A 21,359-nucleotide genomic window follows, 5' to 3' on the forward strand; every position below is an offset into this window, starting at 1 on the left:
ATAACAACAGCAACAGCAACAGCAAAAATGATGAAAGGAAGCATTGGAAAGTACTTTTGTGCATGGTAACGACATCCAGAATACTATTGGCGCAAATTAGTAAACAACAAAAGTTACAGCAATAGAAGATTGGCTGTTTAAGTTAGTGGCTATGATTGAATTAGACAAATTAACATGTTGGTTAAATCACAAAACAATAGAGAAAGTAGAAAAGAAATGGTCTCCAGTTGTGGAATTTTGCAAGAACAAGTGTAAGGAATAATAGTGTAAAAGACGTGATGTAGAGAAAAGGCAACATTTGAGATTCATATCACTAAATTATACTAATAATATATTGAAGAGACATAAAAATGTATCAAGAGTATAAATGTATACTATATAGTGTGGCATTGTGGTTTGAGTTTTTCAGTACAACTCTGGGATTGATTCCCCATTCTTCCATGAAACGCGCTGGGTGTTTTTGCACAAGTCACAAGTTCTCCACCTCAAAGAAAGGCAATGGCAAACCTCATCTGAAGAACTCTTGCCTAGAAAAACCCATGATAAGGTCGCCATAAATTGGAAATGACTTTCAGGCACATGATAACAACAAACATACAAAAATGTAAATAATAATAATCAGAAGTCAAAAATATAGAGAAAATTGAGTGAAATCAGATGAACGATAGGAAATTTGTATAGATGTATGTTTGTTGATATGTATGCCTAATATTTTCATATGAATTTAAATTAATACCAAATAATGAAATAAAAAATAATGTGAGGAAAGAAAATTGTAGGGGGTAAAAATAGGGAATTATAATAAAGGAAAATGTTCCATAAAGAGTGAAGTAGAATATTAAATGCTACTTGTACCCAGTTAAAGGGGGGGGGGGGGGGAATCTGAAATTTCCACTTTTCTACATCATACAGTTTCAGGGATGTGTGTTTGTGCATACACACACAGAATTGCGTTGTTTCAGTCAGTAGTAATGGGAAAGGGCATATAGGTTCAGCACCAAGAGAAAAACTTTTGGGAGCACTTGATGCAGATCAGATTTGAAGCCTATTTCTGTTTTTCTTTAAAGTTTTCCATAGCAGTAGTCCTTACCTTTACTCTGAAGATGTGCCATGTACTCTGTGCTGAAGCAAATTAATTTTGGTGACTAAAGAGGTCAGCCCTCTAGATTGCTCAAAACTTCTGCAGGAATTTACATTGATTGATGAAAAAATGCTTACATTTGTATTAAGATCATAAGAAACATTTCCTGTCACACTTTCTGTTAGAGGTAGTACAGGGATGAAGCAGATGGGTAGCATGACTGCAGGGCCCACTCCCAAAGCGTGCTGCTGCCTGTGGTCCCAAGCCGCACTTCCCAGAAACTGAACTAAAACGGCTCCTTCTTGCGGCAGCTTCAGGCTCTGTTTTGTGGCCTCAGATCAGCTTCCAGATGCTTAAGGTACATGTGTTGCCCTCAAAGCATCCGGAAGCCTCTTCTTTTGGCTTGTGCATTTCGGTCCTCAGTTTTCTAGAACTTGAACTTCTGGTGTAATAGAATTTTACATTACTCATAAAATGAGGTTCATACCGGTATCTCTAAATTGGGGATATCATCAAGGCATATATTTTGGTTGGCAATGATCTTACCTCCTTATAAGCACATTAATAATAATAACTTTATTACGGCCAATTGGCCAGCACGTATAAGCACATTAAAGGAAAATCAGCTGTCTTGTCAGAAAAGGACCAAAGCATCGAGCAAGGATGTCCAGTTTGGTCATCTGACCTTGGCAGATGATTTCAATGTAGCACTATGTGTAGTAAAGTTGGAAGCAGTTGCATTTCACTTCTTGCCAATTAATAGGAACTTCTGTCTCGTTGCCATGTAACCAGGTACTAAGAGATCAGTTGCTTTCTTTGAATAGTTGGTCTGGTATTTTTCCAGGCACAGCTCTTAATTCTTCTGAAAATGGTGTCAGATTTCTTGATGCAAGTGGTTATTGCCTGTTGAAATGGCAGGTTATTAATCACTCCAGTATAGCAGTTTTAAGTATTAATGGAGTTACCCTAACTTGTGTGACCACATCCAAAGAATGCAGTGATTTCAATGCTAAATCTTCATTGATCTCTTCATCTTGTTTGTTTTTGAGAAGGTAATTGCAAGATGCTGTACAAAAGGCTTGCCAGCATCACTCTATAGACAAAGACAAGGCACATTAGTTTGGAGAAAGAAGTAAGAGAAATGTAGAGTATATGCATGCAAAACAAACCATCTTTGAAATCTAGAAAACTGGCTTTAGTTCTGAATGAAATATACTATGCATGCTAGTATATATTCTACTGCATGCTCTTTGACCTGGTGTGAAAACTGATCCACCCCTGACCTGCCCCCAGCTGTATTGAAACCATGTTTGAGGTACAGTGAGAATAAAGATGCTGACGAGAGTTGGTGCAAGTATACAAACAGTTTCACTTAGTTTATGATGACAAAGCAATTATATTCAGAAACAGCCAGCACAATGTATGTGTATTCTTGTAGAAGGACTAGGTCAAATATTCTTTCTGAGAATCTTGGGGAGACCTGCTGTTTTGACCATTCAGATGCTTTGAGATCAGGAAAAGCTAGTGAGAGAGTGCTCACTCTCTACATTACTTGATCATTACCCTTCATAATCTGTATACAGCAAAGATCACATACATTGTTGTTAGCCTCTCACCTGATTGCTGGAGTTCTCTGTTCCAGCATTGTGCAGGATGTTGCCTCTCCCCCCTGACAAAATTCTCCAAACTTTAAAAATCTCTGTTCCACACTTAATCATGTCAGCTGGGATGCCATTTCCCCCTGCTTTCTTCCTTTTTTCTGAAAATAATGTATCTTGATTCATGTCTTGCAAGGTGGGCTATTTTCTTAGTTTGTCCTTTATGGATGCTTCTGGCACTCGGAGTGTGGTGGAGTCTCCTTCTTTGGAGGTCTTTAAACAGAGGCTGGATGGCCATCTGTTAGGGGTGCTTTGATTGTTTATTCCTGCATGGCTAGGGTTGAACTGGATGGCCTTTATGGTCTCTTCTTACTCTATGATTCTATAAAGGCATGAATTCAAAACAGTTCTTGTTTTGCCCAAATATGGATAGTTGTACTATGTTACAGGTTCTTTGAAGAACCAGTTATGATTAAGTAACCTATTCTTGTTCATGCTCCAGAATATCCAGCCAGGATTATATGTATACCTTGATAATATAGTGTGGTAACCATCTATGGTTTTCTCAAGCCAAAGTTTTCAGTATTTGGATGAAATGTGCAATTATAGTTAGTTGCAAGCAAAAAAAAAAAATTTTTTTTTTAAATAATCTTTTATATATAAATGAGAAGGAAAGAGATGGTTTTGTGAGTCAGCTTTGTGCCTTGGGCATTTTATGATTGTGAATCCAGTGTCAAATGTGGGGCTTTACATTTAGCAAGAATGAACATAAGCCACATTGTGTTGGAATAGAAACAGCCACAACTTCATTTGTTACAGTTTGGCCCACAAGATGGGTCTGAACTCAGGCATCTGCCAATTTGCCTGCCAGCTGATGGCAACCCATTCATTGGTCGTTTTACCTGCCCACTGATGGGAATCTATTCACTCATCCCAACTGGTGGATAGTGCTGTAATGGCAGATACAGGAACTCATGCAGGCAGAAGCCTCTGTGTGGTTTCTTTTCCACCTGAGAGTGAGGCAGAGCAATCTGCCACTAAGGTGAGAGCAACCTGGTTGCCTACACTTCAGATGTCCCTTAGGAAGATCCTCCATACCAGGTATGATGGGAGTACAGCCCTGTCACCCCACAAACTGAATCTAGCCCCTTTACCAAAACCAGCCAGAGTTGTGACAATCTGTATTAGCAATATGATACTGCATTAATAAAACAATCATCTACACACAAATCCATGGGTAAGTACATGATCCAAGCTAACTAACAGTTGGCACGGTGTGGTAAACAGCTTATGTGAGAGTAGACCAGAGTGAAACCTTCACTTGCTCACAAGCCCTACCCCTGCTAGCCAAATAGGTTGCCTATTTGGCGATTCCATGAGTTTCATAGGGTTTTCTTAGGAAAGGAATTCTCAGAGGTACTGTATTTTTGCCAGTTTCAGCTTTATAAAATGAATGGGGTCACCATAACTCTAAAGTGACTTGGAAGCACATATACACCCAACACAAAGAATAAATCATAAATGTGTGATTCCTGTTTTAAAATTATTTTATTACATTCTGCAAAACAGTAAGAATCTTTAAATATTGTTTCAGCAGAATGTGTATGCCTTGTTGAAATGTTCAACTTTTTCTCCCTTATTCTCTACTTTGTCCCCTCCACCCCACTGCCATGGCTTTGTACAAAGGAAGTATATTGACGCAATAGACAATAATGTTTATAGAAGCAAAGACTTCTTTTGAAGAATTGATTAAATAAATGTTTGTAAGTGTTTTGAGAATAAACCATTCGCATATTTTGCTTCCTGGAGGAGTTTCGTCCTAGTTTGATCATTAACAATGAAACCTGATTCCATAGTGGGGTTATTGTACATCACATTGGGATGATAATAATTCAAAGGAAAAGAATGACAAAACCAAATAATTAAAATGCCTTTACAAAGATTTCACTTATTTTCCAAAACATGCTTTTAAGGCTATTGTTATCTCAGAGGCACTTTAAAAACCTGTTGGAAGTTCTGAGAAAATATTGTTTCTGAGATGTTGATAATTTGGAGTTTTAGTAGAAAAAAAATTTCTCTAGTTGAACACTGCAGCTATATTATGTGTTTGGAATCCCAGAAACAACATACCCCCATATTGGTGTGATGTTTATTTTTTAAAAGTGCTTATTTCAGTGATGTCCTTAAAGTTGTCAGGCAGTCTTAAAATATGGCACTGTAAAACTCTTAAATGCACAGAGGACTAATTATGAGCGCCATCTGTTTATTTTTATTCTTTCTTTTTCAAGACCCACTGCAAGGATATTACAATAGACAAAATGCTCTCCTTCAATTAAAGTAGTTGAAGGATGATCCCTAGTTTGTTCAGTGACCTTTTCTTGTGTCACAAATTACATGTTGTATGACATTTCTGGATACAGATACCCTTGTGAAGTTGGGTTTCTTAGGATGTATGATTCCAACACCACAAAAATGGCTGATCTGTTAGATTTTTAAAGACAAAAACCATAACATGTATTTACTGATAGAGTAGCTGTTGAGTTTCTTAGCTACTTAAGTATACTTGCTTTATAATTCTTCCATGCTGATTAAGTTACGCTTGCTAAGTTAAATACCCATGTATATAAATCCGTTTTAACAGGAGAGACTTGTGCACTTGCTCTCCTGCTTGGTTTAACTGTGAATGAGGGGTATTCCCATGACAGCATCATCCTGAGCCGTTAGCAGCTATTTGCTGAGAGCACACAGTGATTCTACTGGTCCAGCTCAGCCGTTGTGCATGCTAAGCACTACACAGATAAGTCTGGAGGGGGAAAAAACCTGAAGGATCCATCTGCTCATTTCTGCTACACTGCACTGATGTAAGATTACGCTAATCTGGTTGCTTGTCAGGACAGGTTAGTGAAAGCAGGCGTACGGGTGAGACTTAGGCTAGTCTGGTTGTATGGAAGATTGTAGGCTGCTCCTGTGCATGCCATGTTAAGTGTAGCAGAACGGGTTGATTATCAGCCGGCTACTTTTGAGATATCAGTCAAAATACTTTATGTTTGTGGGTTAGAAGGCAATCTCTTTCTTGGTAAAGTTCAGTCCCAAATACTTAGAAAATAAATCTAGACTTTGTCAGAAAATATTATGAATTATATGAACATTTTGGTTTGTTTTATATAGATAAATATTTACATTTCAGCCATTGCCTGCAATTATGTTTTGCTTGGCTTGGCTTTATTGCTCCTGTCTCCTTTCTGCAATACATCTTGAATGTAAAGCTTGTTCTCTATGTGACAGAAATAATAGTCAATATTATAAATTCCCCTTTTCAAATTTTTAGCTATTTTTGTTTAGTATGTATGTGTATGGGTGGGGGGTGGATTTAGTTGGTTTGTTACCTACTGACTGACAGTTCTTGACCTTGCAGGTTGAACATCCCGTCACAGAATGCATTACCAGTTTGGATCTAGTCCAAGAAATGATCCGTGTTGCTAAGGGTTACCCTCTCAGGCACAGACAGAGTGATATTCCCATCAACGGCTGGGCAGTTGAATGTCGAGTATATGCTGAGGTAAAAGAACAGTTAACTGCTGGGAGAGTGAATGGCTGCGGAGGATATGCCAGGTGTAGGAAAACACTCAAGATTTCTGCCTTCAGTTTGATCCATATATGCAGCTGGCCAAAGTTTTGGGCAGCTTTTTTTCCTCCTTTCAATTATCTAAAAATTCTCTAGACTAAGAATTTTTTAAAAAAAACTATTTGGAAGAAGAATATTTTGTAATGATGATATATTCTGTCAGTTTCATACAGGGTTTGACCAGAAGCTTTCTTGATGAACTTAGCTTAGATTAATTTTTAAAAAATTGGATATGAAAAACAACACATAGTTATATTTGCAGTATGAGTAGATATAATACTGACTTTCAATTACTTTAAAAACCATCCTTCTTTCGAACTGAGTAACTGAGCTTTTGGACATTGACCAATGGACATTAAAATGAAGACAAACATTATTTTCTAATTTAAATTTAAAATGAGAATGTGAATTCTTTGGACAGTTATCTTCAGTTTGAATTGTGTGCGTATTTAATTTAGTTGCATGCACATCTTTGAACACATTACTAGAAATTTGAACAGAGAAGTTAAATACAGTAATAAACAGAAACTTTCTGACATTGTTTCATTGAACACAGCAAAAACCTGCATTTGTGCCATCTGTTGTGCCTTTAATATAAAATGTTCACAATTTATTTAGATTGGGATCCTGAAAAGATTGCGTAGGGACTGCAACTTTACAAGAACTTGTCTGGTGTTTTTTTTTGAGGGGGGGGGCTTCTTTTTATGTTGTGTGTTTTTGTTCTCTGTCCCTGCCCCTACTATTGTGTCTTCTCTTAGAAAGATTGCCCCTGGTTTAATAAAGGCACAGCAGGAAGGTTTAGCTTTAACAGCCTTCCATGTCTTGAATGGAAGAAGCAAATTCATATTCCCCTCAAAATAAGTTGTGTTGAAAGCAAAATATAGTTGGTTCAAAATTAAAGTGGAGGAAACCATTGGCTTTCCAGTGACTTAACCTTGTTTCCTGTGCTTTGTATTACCACGTTAATACCTCCCTGTGTTTGAATTTCATTTCAGGATCCTTATAAATCTTTTGGTCTGCCATCTATTGGTCGATTGTCTCAGTACAAAGAGCCACTGCATGTGCCCAGTGTAAGTAATTCTCGATGCTTCCTTGTTTCTCATTTTCACAGGCACTACAAAACCATAGATCTCATTGAGTTCAGTATAAGTTGTAGGTGTTGAGTACTGTTTAAAACCAACCACCTTAAACTTTTTAAAGAGAAGAGTAGTTAATTCTATTAGCTTCTAGTAATTAGAAATGAGTTTCAAAAGAGTGCAGAAGAAATGGGATTTGGAGTTTGAAAAGAACTGTTGAGCTAATTTACTGTATACTTAATCATACTTATTCTTTATAGTTTGGGGCTGCCATTATATTTTCCTGGTTTTCATATATGTAGTAATTATATCTAGAAGAGCAGGCAGCAAAAGAAAATATTTAATTGCCTATCCCTGCTAAATGCTTCAACGAGAAGTGGTCCTATTTGTTTAGTGTTCAAGCTTTTAAAGACCAAATGCAATTTTCTACAGCTGATGAAAAGTGATTATTACACATTTTAGTGTTTTAGTCTGTCTGTTTGGAGTGCTTGTTTAACAACCAGTACAAAAAGGACAAGGGCATCTCTGCTCTTCTGTATAATCATGGTAGTCAAAGTAATGTGTGTATATATGGCCTAGTGTCTGCTTTGTGAAATGACAAGCTGATACCATCTGTGAATATGATTATTTACTGTGATTACATGCATGGGAAAAATGGTGAAAGATTACAGTCCGAATCCTGAATTTGGTGATGTTATTGGATATAGGATTTATTTCACTTCTTAAATTGTTTTTTCCCATATGCTTCTCAGAGAGGACCTGACCCTTTCTTGGGCTTTAAGGCTTCATGCTGTGTTCAAAGCTTAAAAGCAGAAATTCAAATTGTCAAGGTTTAGCAGGCACTATGTGATGTTGAATTGAACGTAAAAAAAACACAACAGCTATTACAGAGGGAATGTATCTTAAGTATATTTAATGAAACTCAAATGAACTAAGGAAGAATTTTCAGTAATTACTCTTGGGGCAGGTTGAGGTTTTTCACCATGTTGTAATAGCTAACAGGATGTCAAATATTTTGCCCTTGCAAGTTTTTGCAATTTACAATTTTCTAAACATGAGACCTGTTGAAAGTACAAGTGATAATGGACAAACTGTACCCCCTACAGTCTTTGTCCCACCAAATCTTTCTTCAATTAATGCTGCAGCAGGAGTTTTATGTAATAACATTTGCACTTGTGAGCCATCCAAAGAAAGGGGGAAAAACAATTAAAATGCCTTAAATGTTCTGCTTACTGCTGTTATTTGCTTGTGTGAATGTTGCATGTCAGCTAAATGGACCACGGAATAGATAAAGTGATTGGGTGCAAGAGAGTGCATACTAAGCTTTGTCTATCATTATTGCTGGGAGCAATCAAATTGATGCCAGCAGGACAGTAGATGCGTTGACAGCTGTAATTATGTATCTCCATGGTGATCACTTTTGGCCTGTCATGGAGGCCCATGAGTCCCCTCCTTTGCAAGCATTTAATCAGATTGGGCTGTCACTTGTCAGGTAGACATGGCGGGTTGGGAGTTGTGCTTAGGGGAGAGGTGAATTGAAAATGAAGGGTGGGAGATGCCTGATATATTCACGTGGCTCATCGTGGTACTAAGGGGAGAAATTTTAATTATGCTGGAAGTCTGAGAGTAATGACTTTGAGGGTCTCATATGGAGTGCCTGGACTTTTCCCTTTTTGCATACTCCCAACATCCTATTAAAATACAATAGCTATTTTTTCTTTTTTACAAACTGTACTTGCTTGTGTTTTTTTCTCTTTGTGATGTGATAGAAAACTTATTAAGAGATTTATCTGGCAACTGTGAGCATTCCACAATGATGAAAGAATATTTATTTGAATGAGAAAGTTGCACAACAGTGAAAAGTTTTAGTATTTTCCTTGTGCCAACTATATATTTTTCTATTTTTGAAATTTAGTTGTGAGTATAAATACTTACATAACCAAATCAGCCCCATCCCTAAAAAAGAAGGAAGTATTTTAGCAGGTTTTAGGGGGCCTCAAGGTTTGCAGAAGTACTAAAATCTTGAAGAGGAGGAGTTTAAAAAAAAATCCCACTGAGGACTGAACATGGTTAGTCGCCACTGAATGCCAGTGGCCAGAGGGAGAACTGGAAAACCAGTTGTGTGTGATAAAATATCACAGATGAAATTATGGCTGGTTGCCTGAAAGCAAACTTAAGATGCAAGTTCCACTTCTTAGAATATAACAGGAGAGTTCTGGTGCCTCTCTGTTTGAAAGAGTTTACAGTTTTTGTTGAGATGTATAGATATTTATCATAAATATATCTGATTCGAAATACTTGTGTTTTATTTTGTACACATTGAAGCAGTATATAATTGAAGATACAAACATGGAGCAATGCACTAAAATATGCATTAAAGTGATTAATGTTATTAATTGTTATACTTGCTGCTTATGCATATTTCTTTCACTTAATGAACTCTTAAAAGTTACTTGTTTATTGCATGAGGGACAGCTTTGGCATTCATGAAATAGTAAAAACTGGAGATATTAAAAGAGATAAAACCTGCGCAGAGAAGTTTCCCATTCCCATTTGACTATATAACATCATCTCCTATACTTCTGGCATCAAATGAAAGAGTTTGATTCATACTGGTTAAGTATCCCATATCCGAAATGTTTGGGAGCAGAAGTGATTACTGTATACTCATATATAAGTCTAGAAATTTCAGTCAGAAAATTGACCCCAAAAACCTGGGTTGACTTATCCACAGATCAGTGTAACTACTGTACCTTAACTTACCCAAAAAGGAATCATCCCCTTTTCTGAGTAGAATGGCAAAAGACGAGAGCTTTGTCCATCCTGGGAGAACCTAAAAGAAACACCTACCACTTCTACTGTCTCTGCCACAGTGCCGACTATGGTCTTTTTTGAATGTCTCGGTGGGAAAATAGCATCACGCATTGGCATGATTTTCTTTTCGTTCATCCTTTACATCCTTTGTTACATGCCCCTACGTTTTACCCTCAACTTATACGTGGGTTATATATACATAATTTTGACCTCAAAATCTTCCCTCAGCGTACAGATGAGGATGACTTAAAGTCAACAATGGCCCAGTACAGACCGTGGAGAAGGGGTGGTTTGCAATCACTTCTTTCCGCAGAGGATTGTGTCCAGGGCAGCCATACCAGCAGCCCAGAGGCCCCAATCCAGCACTTTTCCAGGCCAGGGAGAAGGGGCAAAATGCCACTTCCCCGTGGCCTGGAAAAGGGGTGTCCTTGGGGCTTTATGCCTCTGGACATCCCAGGAGCCACTTGCCCCCTTTATTCCTGGCATCGTTCCCATAGCCGTTTGGTGGCTGCGGGAATGGAACGCGCACCCAGAAGGAGTTCCGTTTCAAAACTCCATCTTGGGCCACAGCCAGGCTGCCGTAAACGGCCTGGGGCAACGTGAAGATGTCACACATGTGCCGTGCCATTTGAAGGTGGCACGTGCATGATGTCATAATGGTGGCGCCCGTGTACACAGGGCGCTGCCATTATTGCGCCGCCAGCACGTATTAGTGTTAAGAAGCATGTACATGGTGCACGCTCCCTAACCCTAATACCGGTGCTGGTATGCCGCTTGTTGGCAGTCTGTACCACATCTATATCAGGTATATATGTACATAATGAGATATCTTGAAGATGAGACCAAACACAAAATTCATTTGTTTCACACACAGCTTTGTGCATGATACAGAGTTTGTGTATATTGAACCATCAGAAAACAAAGGTGTCATTATCTCAGCTACTTATTTAAAAAGTTTTGGTTTTTGGAGTATTTCAAATTTCAGAATTCTGGATAAGGGAAATTCAGCCGTAGTTGAAGTCTGTGTAAGCAGTGAAGAACTCTCGTATATTTCCATGGTAGTTCTGTGTTCAGTTCCACAATACATATTCAGTTCCTTCCTCTCATATCATGCTTCAGATATGAAAAAGACATGTACTCATGAAAGCAGCCTGGAGTTTCAAAAGGGTTGATCTGCATGCTGGCCTAGATGGGCAGATACAACACATACAATAAGGATGCGTTATTTTATAATTGTAATTAAATATCCAGATACTGATTGTCTTACCTGTTTGAGCAAGGCACTTACTCCTGCACAGAAAACAACATTTGAACTGAATTTGAGCTGACAGTGACTGACCAAAATCCAAAACATACTGCAGAAGTAATCCAGTTTGAGATTGCTGTAACTGCCCTAATTTAGTGCTAGGAAATGCTGGGAATTGTAGTGTCTTGTGGCACTAGAGCTCTCTGTCAGGAAAAGCTAAATTTCTCTCAGAACTACAGTTCCCAGAATTCCCTAGCATTGAGCCAGGGCAGTTAAAGTAATCTCAAACTGGATGATTTCTGCAGTGTGTTTTGGACCCAGTAGAAAGAACTCAGTTGTGGCGAATATCTCAGTGAGATTATTCACCCATTGTGAAAAATGCAATTTTCATTTTGTGCATACTTAGAAAGGAATAAAAAATCAAATTGTCATTATCAAATTGTCCAAATACAAATCCATGATGCAATCATACTTGTTCTTGTCACCACATCTCAAAAAGGATATTGTAGAGCTTGAAAAAGAGTGAGAAAGGGTAACCAGGATTATGCACCCTCCAACTGTTGCAAATTGGTAGGGACCATCCCAGTCAATTCTCTGTCATTCCCCTTTTTAAGCTCCTTTAAAAATGTACCAGTTTCTCTCTCCGTCTCCCACTTCCTCTTTTGTCTTCATCTTATTTATGTTACTGCAAACTGAGTTTAAAGTGCAAAGGTAGTTTGTACTTGGTTAACTTAGCAGGGGACAGAGAAGAGGAGGGGGAGCAAATAAGGCCGGCTCTAGGTATTTGGCCACCCTAGGTGAGAAATATTTTGGCACCCCCTGTTGCCCCTCATAATTATTTTCACCCCTTGATTTCCGCTGATTCGTTCGTTAAAGCTAAACATAACATAAAACTTAGGTTCCAATTTCTCGTCATAGTATTGAGAATTAGTCAAAAAGCCAATTAGATTTTTCAGGTTAAAGACTTTTTTATTGCTGTGACATTAAAGCAATAAAGGTTTGGTCTTTTTATTTGTAATTTGAGATCAGTTTTATTACTTAAACTTAAAAACAATGCAAGTTTAAAAAAATGCCGTTTATAGAACATAAATGTATTTCACTACTATTTAAATTGTATTTGAAAACTATAAAATCATTTTTGACATAAGTTTAAAGTATTTCTTTATTACGAGAGTTAAAAACAGTCCATTTACTAATTAGGTTAGGTTATGTTAGACGAAGTAGGTGAGATGACTAGGTTGGTTATAATTGTGTCTTGCTATTTAACTAATGTTCTTTGTATTATTTTATTGTATAGGTTGGAGTGTTTAGTCAATATAAGTAGTTTGTCTCCTTTTGTTAATGTTTTAGCCTTTTGCTTGTATTGTCTCTGTAGCCTAATTTATTGCCTTTTATAGAACAACATTCCTTTTCTGATTTCTGATTACGTTGAGATAAAACACATAGGATACAGGACGGCTGTGCACCCCCTTATCCCCTAAGATAAAGAAATAATAAATAGAGTACTCACCTAAACAACTAGTACTCACCTAAACAACATTCCTATTTACTTAGTTTAAAACGTGTTGTAAGAATGCAACACAATATTAATTGTCCTAGGCAAACATTAAAAATGAAATCAGTTTGTTTGTTGTGAACAGTAAACTCAAGACGACTGGTGACTGGCATTCCATGTAGTGGCATCAAGGGTAAGAGGAGAGAGGGCTGTTGACCTTCAGGTTACATTCAAGGCGCATGCGGAAGGCGGATGATGTACCATGTGACTGTACCATGGACACAAGGGGGCGCACATATATGTTTTGGTCATTGTACAAAGAAACCGCCATACAGTAGCTTGCCTGTATGTCGCTTGCTATAATGACTTTTCACTTTAATATTGTTTAATTACACAAAAAGTTATACAAAAAAAGCTGATAAGCTGCCCCTAAATTTTGCTGCCCTAGACTGCTGCCTAGTTCACCTATAAGGATGAGCTAGCCCTGGGAGCAATCTTCCTTTCCCATTCAGCTCAAGTGAAAGCAAAGTTCTGCAGCCTCTAATAGTTTGTCTGTTCTTCCTCATTAATAATTTTTGCCATCTTGACCACACTCTCAGGTTTCATCTGTGAAATGTTAGATCACATGAGATTATCAAGGGGCAAGAATAGCTGCTAGGAAAAGTTACACCATTTGGTTTAGGGGGAAAAAATGACCAATGGGAGATTTGGTACAGGTGTATAAAATCATGTGTGGCACAGAGTGGGAGTGTGATCTCTTTTGCTGTCACTTTCACATACACACATGAAAAATGCAGGAAAGGGCTACTGAAAGCCAGAGCTTGTTTTTAGTTGAAGCTGAAGAGGAAGATTTAGGACAGATAAAACAAAATGTTTTTAAACTCAGCATAGCTGAACTACAGAATGTAAACAAGTAGAATAGTCAGCAACTAGGATACCTATAAAAAAGAAATTAGTCAAATTTATAGTGTCTTAGACTTTTGGTAGGTACTAATCACAATAGCCATGTTATCTTCCAGTATCAGAGGCAACATACCTCAATGTGATTGTTACTGGAAAACACAAGATGGGTGCTACTGCACTCATTCCATGCTTATAGGCTTCCTGTGCATCTGGTTGGTCACTAAATCCTTGAATGGATGGGCCAGTTGCTCTGATGGTTCTTGTTCTGTCCTTTCCATTTTCGTTGCCATAGTTATAGTTTTAGGTTTAAGGACACAGTACATTTGGAAGTTAGAGTTGCTTTCTGTTGATATGCATAGATTAGGACATTCTAATTTCCTGTTCCAATTTCTCTTAAAGCCTTGACTATCTTATCTACTGCATGTCATATAGCTATTTTGAGGTTGATCTCTTGTGAGGAGCTAGTTAATGCTTCATCTAGTATAGGTGATGATCAGTGCTGGGGCAATGAAGGCTCACAATCCATAAATGGACATTAGAAGCTGTTTTAGTTTAAGATTTTGTGGCTTGGCACTCATTGGTAAGTGAGATTTCAGCTGTAGCTATGAAAATTGTAATTTTCTTTCACACCCTATTAGATACAGCTGTCTCATTTAGATCTAAGTATAAAGCTCACATTTGGATTTTAATGTACTGATTAGCACTTCAAAAATTAATGTACAGACTGCCCTCTGTATCCATGGATTTGTCATCTGCAGATTTTAGCATCCACAGATTTGAGCATTTGCAGATGGGAGGCCCGTGGGGGGGTGGAGGAGGAGGACGACGACAACAACTATGACAAGAAAGAGTGAAGAAGAGGAGGAAGGAAAAGGAGGACAAGTGGCAGCAGGGTGACAGAGGGGCTAAGAGAAAGAGGAGAAAAGTGGAAGAGGAGGGGAAGAGGAGAAGTAGGAAGAGCAGAGAGGAGGAAGAAAAGGAGGGTCAGTGGCAGCAGGGTGATGGAAGGGGTCAGGAGGAGGAGGAGGAAGGAGAAAGAGGTGAGGTAAGAGGAGGAGGAGCAAGAGTGTAGAAGAGGAAGAAGAAGGAGGCGGAGAAAGAACTGCAGTAGCAGTGACAGGAGGAGATGGAGAGGAAGAGGAAGCAGGGGAGAAGAGGAAGAAGAAGTACCTCCTGTCACCCGCTGCGGTAGGAGTGGCGAGGCTGGCATTGGGGGTGGCAGGGAGCAAAATGCCATTATCCTCAATGGCTTCGTGGCCATGCTACCATTGAGTACAGTTGGCTCTTCTTATACACGGATTTTTTATACATGTATTCAAACATCCACAATTTGAAAATGTTCAAAAAAAGTATAAATGTCAAATATCAAACCTCAATTTTCCATTTTTATAGGGGACACCATTTTGCTATATCATTATATTTAATCAGACTTGAGCATCCACGGATTTTGTTATTCACAGGGGATCTTGGAACCAAACTCCAACATATAACAAGGGTCCACTGTAACATGGGACTTGAGCATTCACAGTTTTTTGTATCGGGTTGGTGGTGGAACAGATCCCCCGCAGATACCGAGGGCCCACTGTACTCACTTTCATACTGAACTTGTTGCCCTTAATCAAGATTTTAACAAGCAATTCAAATGATATTTTAGAAACACATTTAATGAAGCACCAAGTTCTTATGGAATCTGTATAAAACTCAGTTGGCTACCATTTTGAGATTTGATTATTAAAGATAATGAGTTTTTGTGACACATTTTGTGAGTAATTAGCCACACTCCCCCCCCCCCCCCCCCCATTTTCATGTTCTGGAAATTTTGGTTTGTGAAAACTAATAATTACAAATGTTATGATGGTGATGTAAAGTTTCTTTGCTTATTTCACTTAGGTATCTATTTAATTCAGGATTTGAAAGTCATTGGTCTTCTTCTCTGTCAAGTTGCTCCTTACCTTTGGGCTTTCTGGTTTTTCTCCTCTACTCTTAAAAGGAGATGACTAAAACTACTGTGCTGGATACTGAGTATCTCTAAGGCATCTTAACATTTTTCTAATGAAAGTGCTTGACAGCTGCCATTACAATTATGAGGCCTGGATTAATGAACATGTAATCATACTTTTGTAAAAGCACAGTTTATCTTTTTTTTAATCAGAAAAAAGTGATGTGGTCTTCATGCTAGAGAATAAAGCCTATTAGGACATGTCATTTGGATAATAAAGTCATCAGTGTGACCTCATGTGGATACTGTAGACAAGAGGTTCTACATCTGGCCCCCTGATAATTGCCTAAATTAAAATCTAAAAGCCTAACAGCCGTTGGGTTGACCTCTTTCTGCCTTGCTGCAGACAGATGAGCTGCTGTTTTATTACAAGGGTTTCTTCCCCTAGGTGAAGATTGAAGGGAGTTTCTGAGCCCCTTCTCTTCTTCCCTGCCAAACCAAAGCCTAGTATTTTGTATCAAACATCTTCCACTCCAGCAAGTCCCATTTAAATTTTCTTCTTAAGATTGTCACATAGAGTTAAATGGTCTTGAATATTTTTGTTTGGGTTGTAATTGTATGGTTCCCAAGATTCAGAAGCAAGTCCAACAGATATTTATTTATTTAGCAATTAGTATTTAAAAAATAAAAAGTCAAGATAACCTCAGTGCTCCTCTGGTAAAAATCAAACCAGGAGATGAAAACAAAAATCAACAGTAATACTGTTTTTTCTTTGACTCATTAAAGCTATCATATTCTTCAAATAAATATCTCTGTGTATATGTGATTGTCTCCCTTCTCCCTTGCAAGAGCTGTAGAATCGGTAGTTTAATTGCAGCTGTATCCTTGCAAAGTAAAGTCATGGAAAAAGCTGTGTAAACATTAAAAACTCAGGGGAATGGCATCATCAGAGGATAAATATTCTAAGATTAGGGTGAGGCAAAAAAAGAAAGTGTTGAAGACATGAAAGCTAGAGGACTAGAATGACTGTGGAGCTGATAAGCATAGTTTCTGTTGAATAGCACTGGTATCCCTTCTGGAGCACTTGAACCTTATGTATTGTGTATTGTGATGATGTGATTGCAACAGACCCATTTTTGATCCAGAATGTTAGTTTTAGGAGCATGCATTCTGGGACAGTAATTTTGATACTGAGCTTTCTCATTTTAAGAACTTTAGTACTCAGAGAACACACTCTATTATAACTTTGTTTCTCTGAAGTGTGTTGCAATGAATTAGTTTGGCTGGGGGAAGACAGTGCTTTCCATACAAAAAAGAACTGTTTACCATGCTAAAAGTGTTTTGTCTTGATTTCTTATAGGTCCGCGTTGACAGTGGTGTGCAGCAGGGAAGTGAAATCAGCATTTATTATGATCCTATGATTTCAAAAGTGAGTTATTGCTTTTTTCTTTCTTTTTTTCTTTTTTAAAAAGAGGGTCTGGTAAAGTACTAATCCCTTTTCAAAAATGGCTGAGACAGTGGCCCGGAACAGACGGGCCTTTGCAGCACCCTCATGTGCGAGGGTTGCCAGGTAGGTGGAGCACCCACATGCCCGACAACTCTCGCACGTCATGGATGTGCTGCAGCTGTAGAGCGCCCACCAGATGGGGTGCATAATGATGACATCGCAACTGTGCCGCTTTCAAACAGGGTGTCGCAGCTGCGATGACATCGCGCCGTCTCTGGTGCTTTGCGGCGTTGCAGCAGCACCGCAAAAAGGAGCCGCTTCCAGGCGCTCCTTTTTTGCTCCGCAGAGTGTCGTGCAATTTGGTTGCTGTGGCGTTCCTGCGGAGCAAAGAGAGGCGCTGGGGAGGCACCTCTTTTTGGCGCTCTGTACCACGCCAGTGTTTCATAGTGCAAAGACTTCAAAGAAAATATAGAGGACATCCTTATGGTGCAGTCTTGTACTTACTCCGAATTAAATTTCATCTTGTTCAGTGTGGCTTATTCTTTGAGAGTATATCTTAATTTGGTGACACTATCACAGTTCAACATACACATCAGCCTTTTTGGATAAATTGGTTCCCTGGCATAATTACACGTTTTATTTTGACCTTTTTTTGAAGGTGAGGTAAAGGAAGCCTTCAAAATACATGTGTAAATTCCAACAAATTGAAACAAACAATTGTAATTGTATTACTGCAGGGGCATCACAAGGGGGGGGTGGGTGCATAGAGTGAGGACTGCACTGGGTGGCACCTCAGAGTGGGGTGTTGCTTGGTGTGCTGGTGGGAAGGGGCTGCTTTCCAGTCTGATGGCTCTGATGGCTGGGCCGTAAAGTGAGTCATGTCTCTTTCCCATTCACCCAGCAACTCTGCCAGACCTGGAAGAGGCTGCAGGGTGGCGGGGCAACCCATTCCCACTAGTGGACACTAGTGGAACTGGGATGCCTTCCAGGTCTGGTGACTGTGCCGGCTGGGCAGTAAAGATAGTTGTCTCCCTCTCCTGCCTGGCCAGCAGCTTTGCCAGACTTGGGAAAGGCCATTGAAGAGAGGAGAGCAGTATTACAAAATAATTTGCACTGGATGTCAAATGTACCAGGTATGTCACTGATTACTGTTTTGTAATCATTTACTTGTTCTTTATTACATGTCATTACTGTTAGTTTCAGGGATCTCAGTTTATTAAGCCAAGATATTAAAAGCTTTCATCCATTTATCTTTGACTCTAAACCAGGAATCCCTGATTAACCATAGATTCCTCTTTTATCCAAACTGACTACTGTTGTTGACACATTAGGAACAAATCAAGATATTAAACCATGATTTGAAGCTAATTTAATTTCCTAGTTCATTCTTGATTTGTTAACTATAGTCACCCCTCTCTTTTCGCAGACTTGAAGTCTGCGGTCCCAATTATTCATGGAGGGGCGAGCCCCATTGTTTAAAATGGCACACATGCCCATGGTGCATGTGCAGGGGCATATGGGGGAGTGTGTGACCGTTCAAGCCAATGGGGCTTCAATATATGCAAGTTTCTGTTTTCACGGGGGGGGGGACAGATCCCCCACAAAAATGGAGGGGCGACTCTACTGCTTACAGCTTTCATAAAATAAAGAACTATAAACAATTAGTGATTTCTTGATTTAATTGTGGATCACATGAAGGGAAACCTGGGCAAAAGGACTGTATGTATTCATAGGGGTTGAAATTAAAAGGAACAGCAGATGAACAAGAAGCTGAACTGAAGACTTTCTGTGATGCAATCCTCTGATTTGGGACAGCCTTTCCCAGTCATGCAGTTCCCAGGAATGTTGGACTCCCACCATTTCTAGGCAACAATCAGATAATAGGCTTTTTAGTCCATAAGAGGAAAAAAATCTAGGTGGAAGGATTTCAACTTTAAAAGAATAAAAAGACCTTTTGAAGGAGCCAATAATAAAATGTGCTCCTCTCTGGTCAACAGTGACAAATGTCCTGCTATTCTCTGTAAACTAGCTGACTTGTCCCAACATTAACATGTAAATCAATGAATTAATTAACAATAACTCAACTAATTTAACAATTTCAATCATTAGTGTTTATAGCAGTAGTGAATTAGTTTTCTAAATACTGTACCAATGGTTAACATAATTGAATTAATTTTTTTAAATCTAACCTTTTCAAAATTTGAGTAAGAGGTTTGGCTTATGTACTTGGGCAAAAGGATTGCTTATGACTTGAATTATTAAGAAGGTGTGATCTGATGTAGCCTACTAACACCATATGGATATAATACTAAATCATATGTGAATGATGTGCAGTGAGCTTTGGGCTCACATGCTCCTACCTACCCTTTCTTTCTTGGAAGTAAGAAGAAGAGAAGATTGGAAGAAAGTATTTCTCTTTTAGATTAAAAGCCATTAGCGTCTAGATCCAGATTAATCTAATTTTTACAATCTGTTTTTAATTTTGCTAAATTTATATAAATAAAGATGTAATAAATGGAAAACTAAATTTAAAAAAATCAACATACAGCAATGAAAAGGTCTGTACATAGACTTTCATAAAAGGTGATCAAATGCCTAGATGAAGACCCATGTGAAAATGTTGAACATGACCTGTGGTTAATCTTATCTATAGTGTTTTTTAAAGCTATTCTTCTTAAATAATTGTTTTCAGTTGGATTGTTTCAACGGACCAGTTACAGCAGACCCATATACTCAGGCTTGGCTGGTGCCAAAGCTATGGTTAATCTGAAATGGAAGTCAAAGATTTAGAACTTCTTGTGGCTGTTCTGGAGGAGTGTGTGTGTGTGCAGAGCCAAGGCTTGTTCTTTTAACTCTAAATTGTGGTTTAGTATGCTTAGATGGGACAACTGTATTACCATAAAACAAATTCTGAAACTATTGGAGATGGTTCTGCAAGCATTCTTTATTCCCTTCTTGTTTGTTACATGGCCAGTTGAAAGTAATCACTTTGATTGGGGATTAGATGATGGTGTGGCACGTGGTTCTACTCCATGATGTCATGTGTTCCACATAGGGGTTTAGTTGGTGGTCATCATCCTGCCCCACCCAAAATGATCCTTATCTAATTTACTTTGTAGACTTTCAGGACAAGCAAAAAAGCAGATGAAATGTGTACACTTGTGAAGTTTAGACACACATCTCAAAGTCATGTTTGTTGTATCAGAGTATCATATGGAATGGAGGTAAGTAGGTACATGGTGACTCTGTCACCATGCACCTACTCATCCTTGCCTGCTTCAGGAGAATGTGCTGGATATCATTGGTATTTTGAACTTTTAGCTTAGGGAAAAAATAATGGATGGTATTGGAGTAAACAGAAGAACATTTATTTCACTAGTGTTAGAATATTTTAGAAAATTATGCTGAAGTGAATAGACAAAAGATTAATTTTAATGGAAATCAATTTAATCTCTCTCTCTCTTTCTCTCTCTCTCTCTCTCTCTCTCTCTGTGTGTGTGTGTGTTAGTTGATAACCTATGGCTTTAACAGAGCTGAAGCTTTGCAAAGAATGGAAGAAGCCTTGGATAATTATGTTATAAGAGGTAAGTATGAAAATGGGCTACAAATATGATAGCCCATGAAAATCCACACATAGGGAACTGTTGCTTCGAGTTTGGCACTATGTCAACAAATCATGAGACATGTTTTTCTAATAAAAGTGTTTACAGAATCAGGCATGAGATAGTAAATAGCATCATCAACACTCTGTTCAAGCACATGCAAAAACAATTACTCAAAATCATTGGCTCTCATATATTATATAATACTAAAAATGATCTTTCACAAGTTCTTTCTCCTTCCAGTTTTTTTAAAATGCTAACTTGTATTCATTTACCAGTCAGTAAGGACCATGGTCTGATAACGTTTAGAAACAGATTCCCAGTAAAGTTGTTTCTTTTTCCTCATCTCCCAAAGTAAGCCTTTAAATTTACTTTTTTCCATTAGAGATAACTGTGCAATTCCATCACTGCAGGATTTCCAGTTCCTTGACGTCTTTCCACCGAACCCCCATTGCTAAACTCCGATAAATCAGTGCATTAAAAGAAAGATGTAGAAAGCTCCTCTCCTTCCCACCCCACTCTTCTGTTGCTTA

The 21,359-nt window shown here is 38.4% G+C and overlaps 1 protein-coding gene across 12 annotated transcripts in view; it reads left to right on the plus strand.

The window, feature by feature from the left end:
- PCCA (propionyl-CoA carboxylase subunit alpha) overlaps nucleotides 1-21,359 on the plus strand; it is a 308,554-nt gene that overhangs the window by 131,672 nt on the left and 155,523 nt on the right. For all 12 annotated transcript variants that reach the window (XR_016280158.1, XR_016280157.1, XM_089511218.1 and 9 more), the window contains 4 exons: nucleotides 6,095-6,238; nucleotides 7,300-7,374; nucleotides 17,138-17,206; nucleotides 20,733-20,808. Coding sequence is in view for 10 of the 12 variants with exons in the window: in XM_089511218.1 (XP_089367344.1) it covers nucleotides 6,095-6,238; nucleotides 7,300-7,374; nucleotides 17,138-17,206; nucleotides 20,733-20,808 (364 nt within the window). In the remaining 2 variants the exon portion in view is untranslated. The remainder of the gene's footprint in view (nucleotides 1-6,094; nucleotides 6,239-7,299; nucleotides 7,375-17,137; nucleotides 17,207-20,732; nucleotides 20,809-21,359) is intronic.

Source organism: Sceloporus occidentalis, unplaced genomic scaffold, assembly GCF_023333645.1.
Source record: "Sceloporus occidentalis isolate IW3139 unplaced genomic scaffold, rSceOcc1.0.p SCAF_2, whole genome shotgun sequence".
NCBI lineage: Eukaryota > Metazoa > Chordata > Lepidosauria > Squamata > Phrynosomatidae > Sceloporus > Sceloporus occidentalis.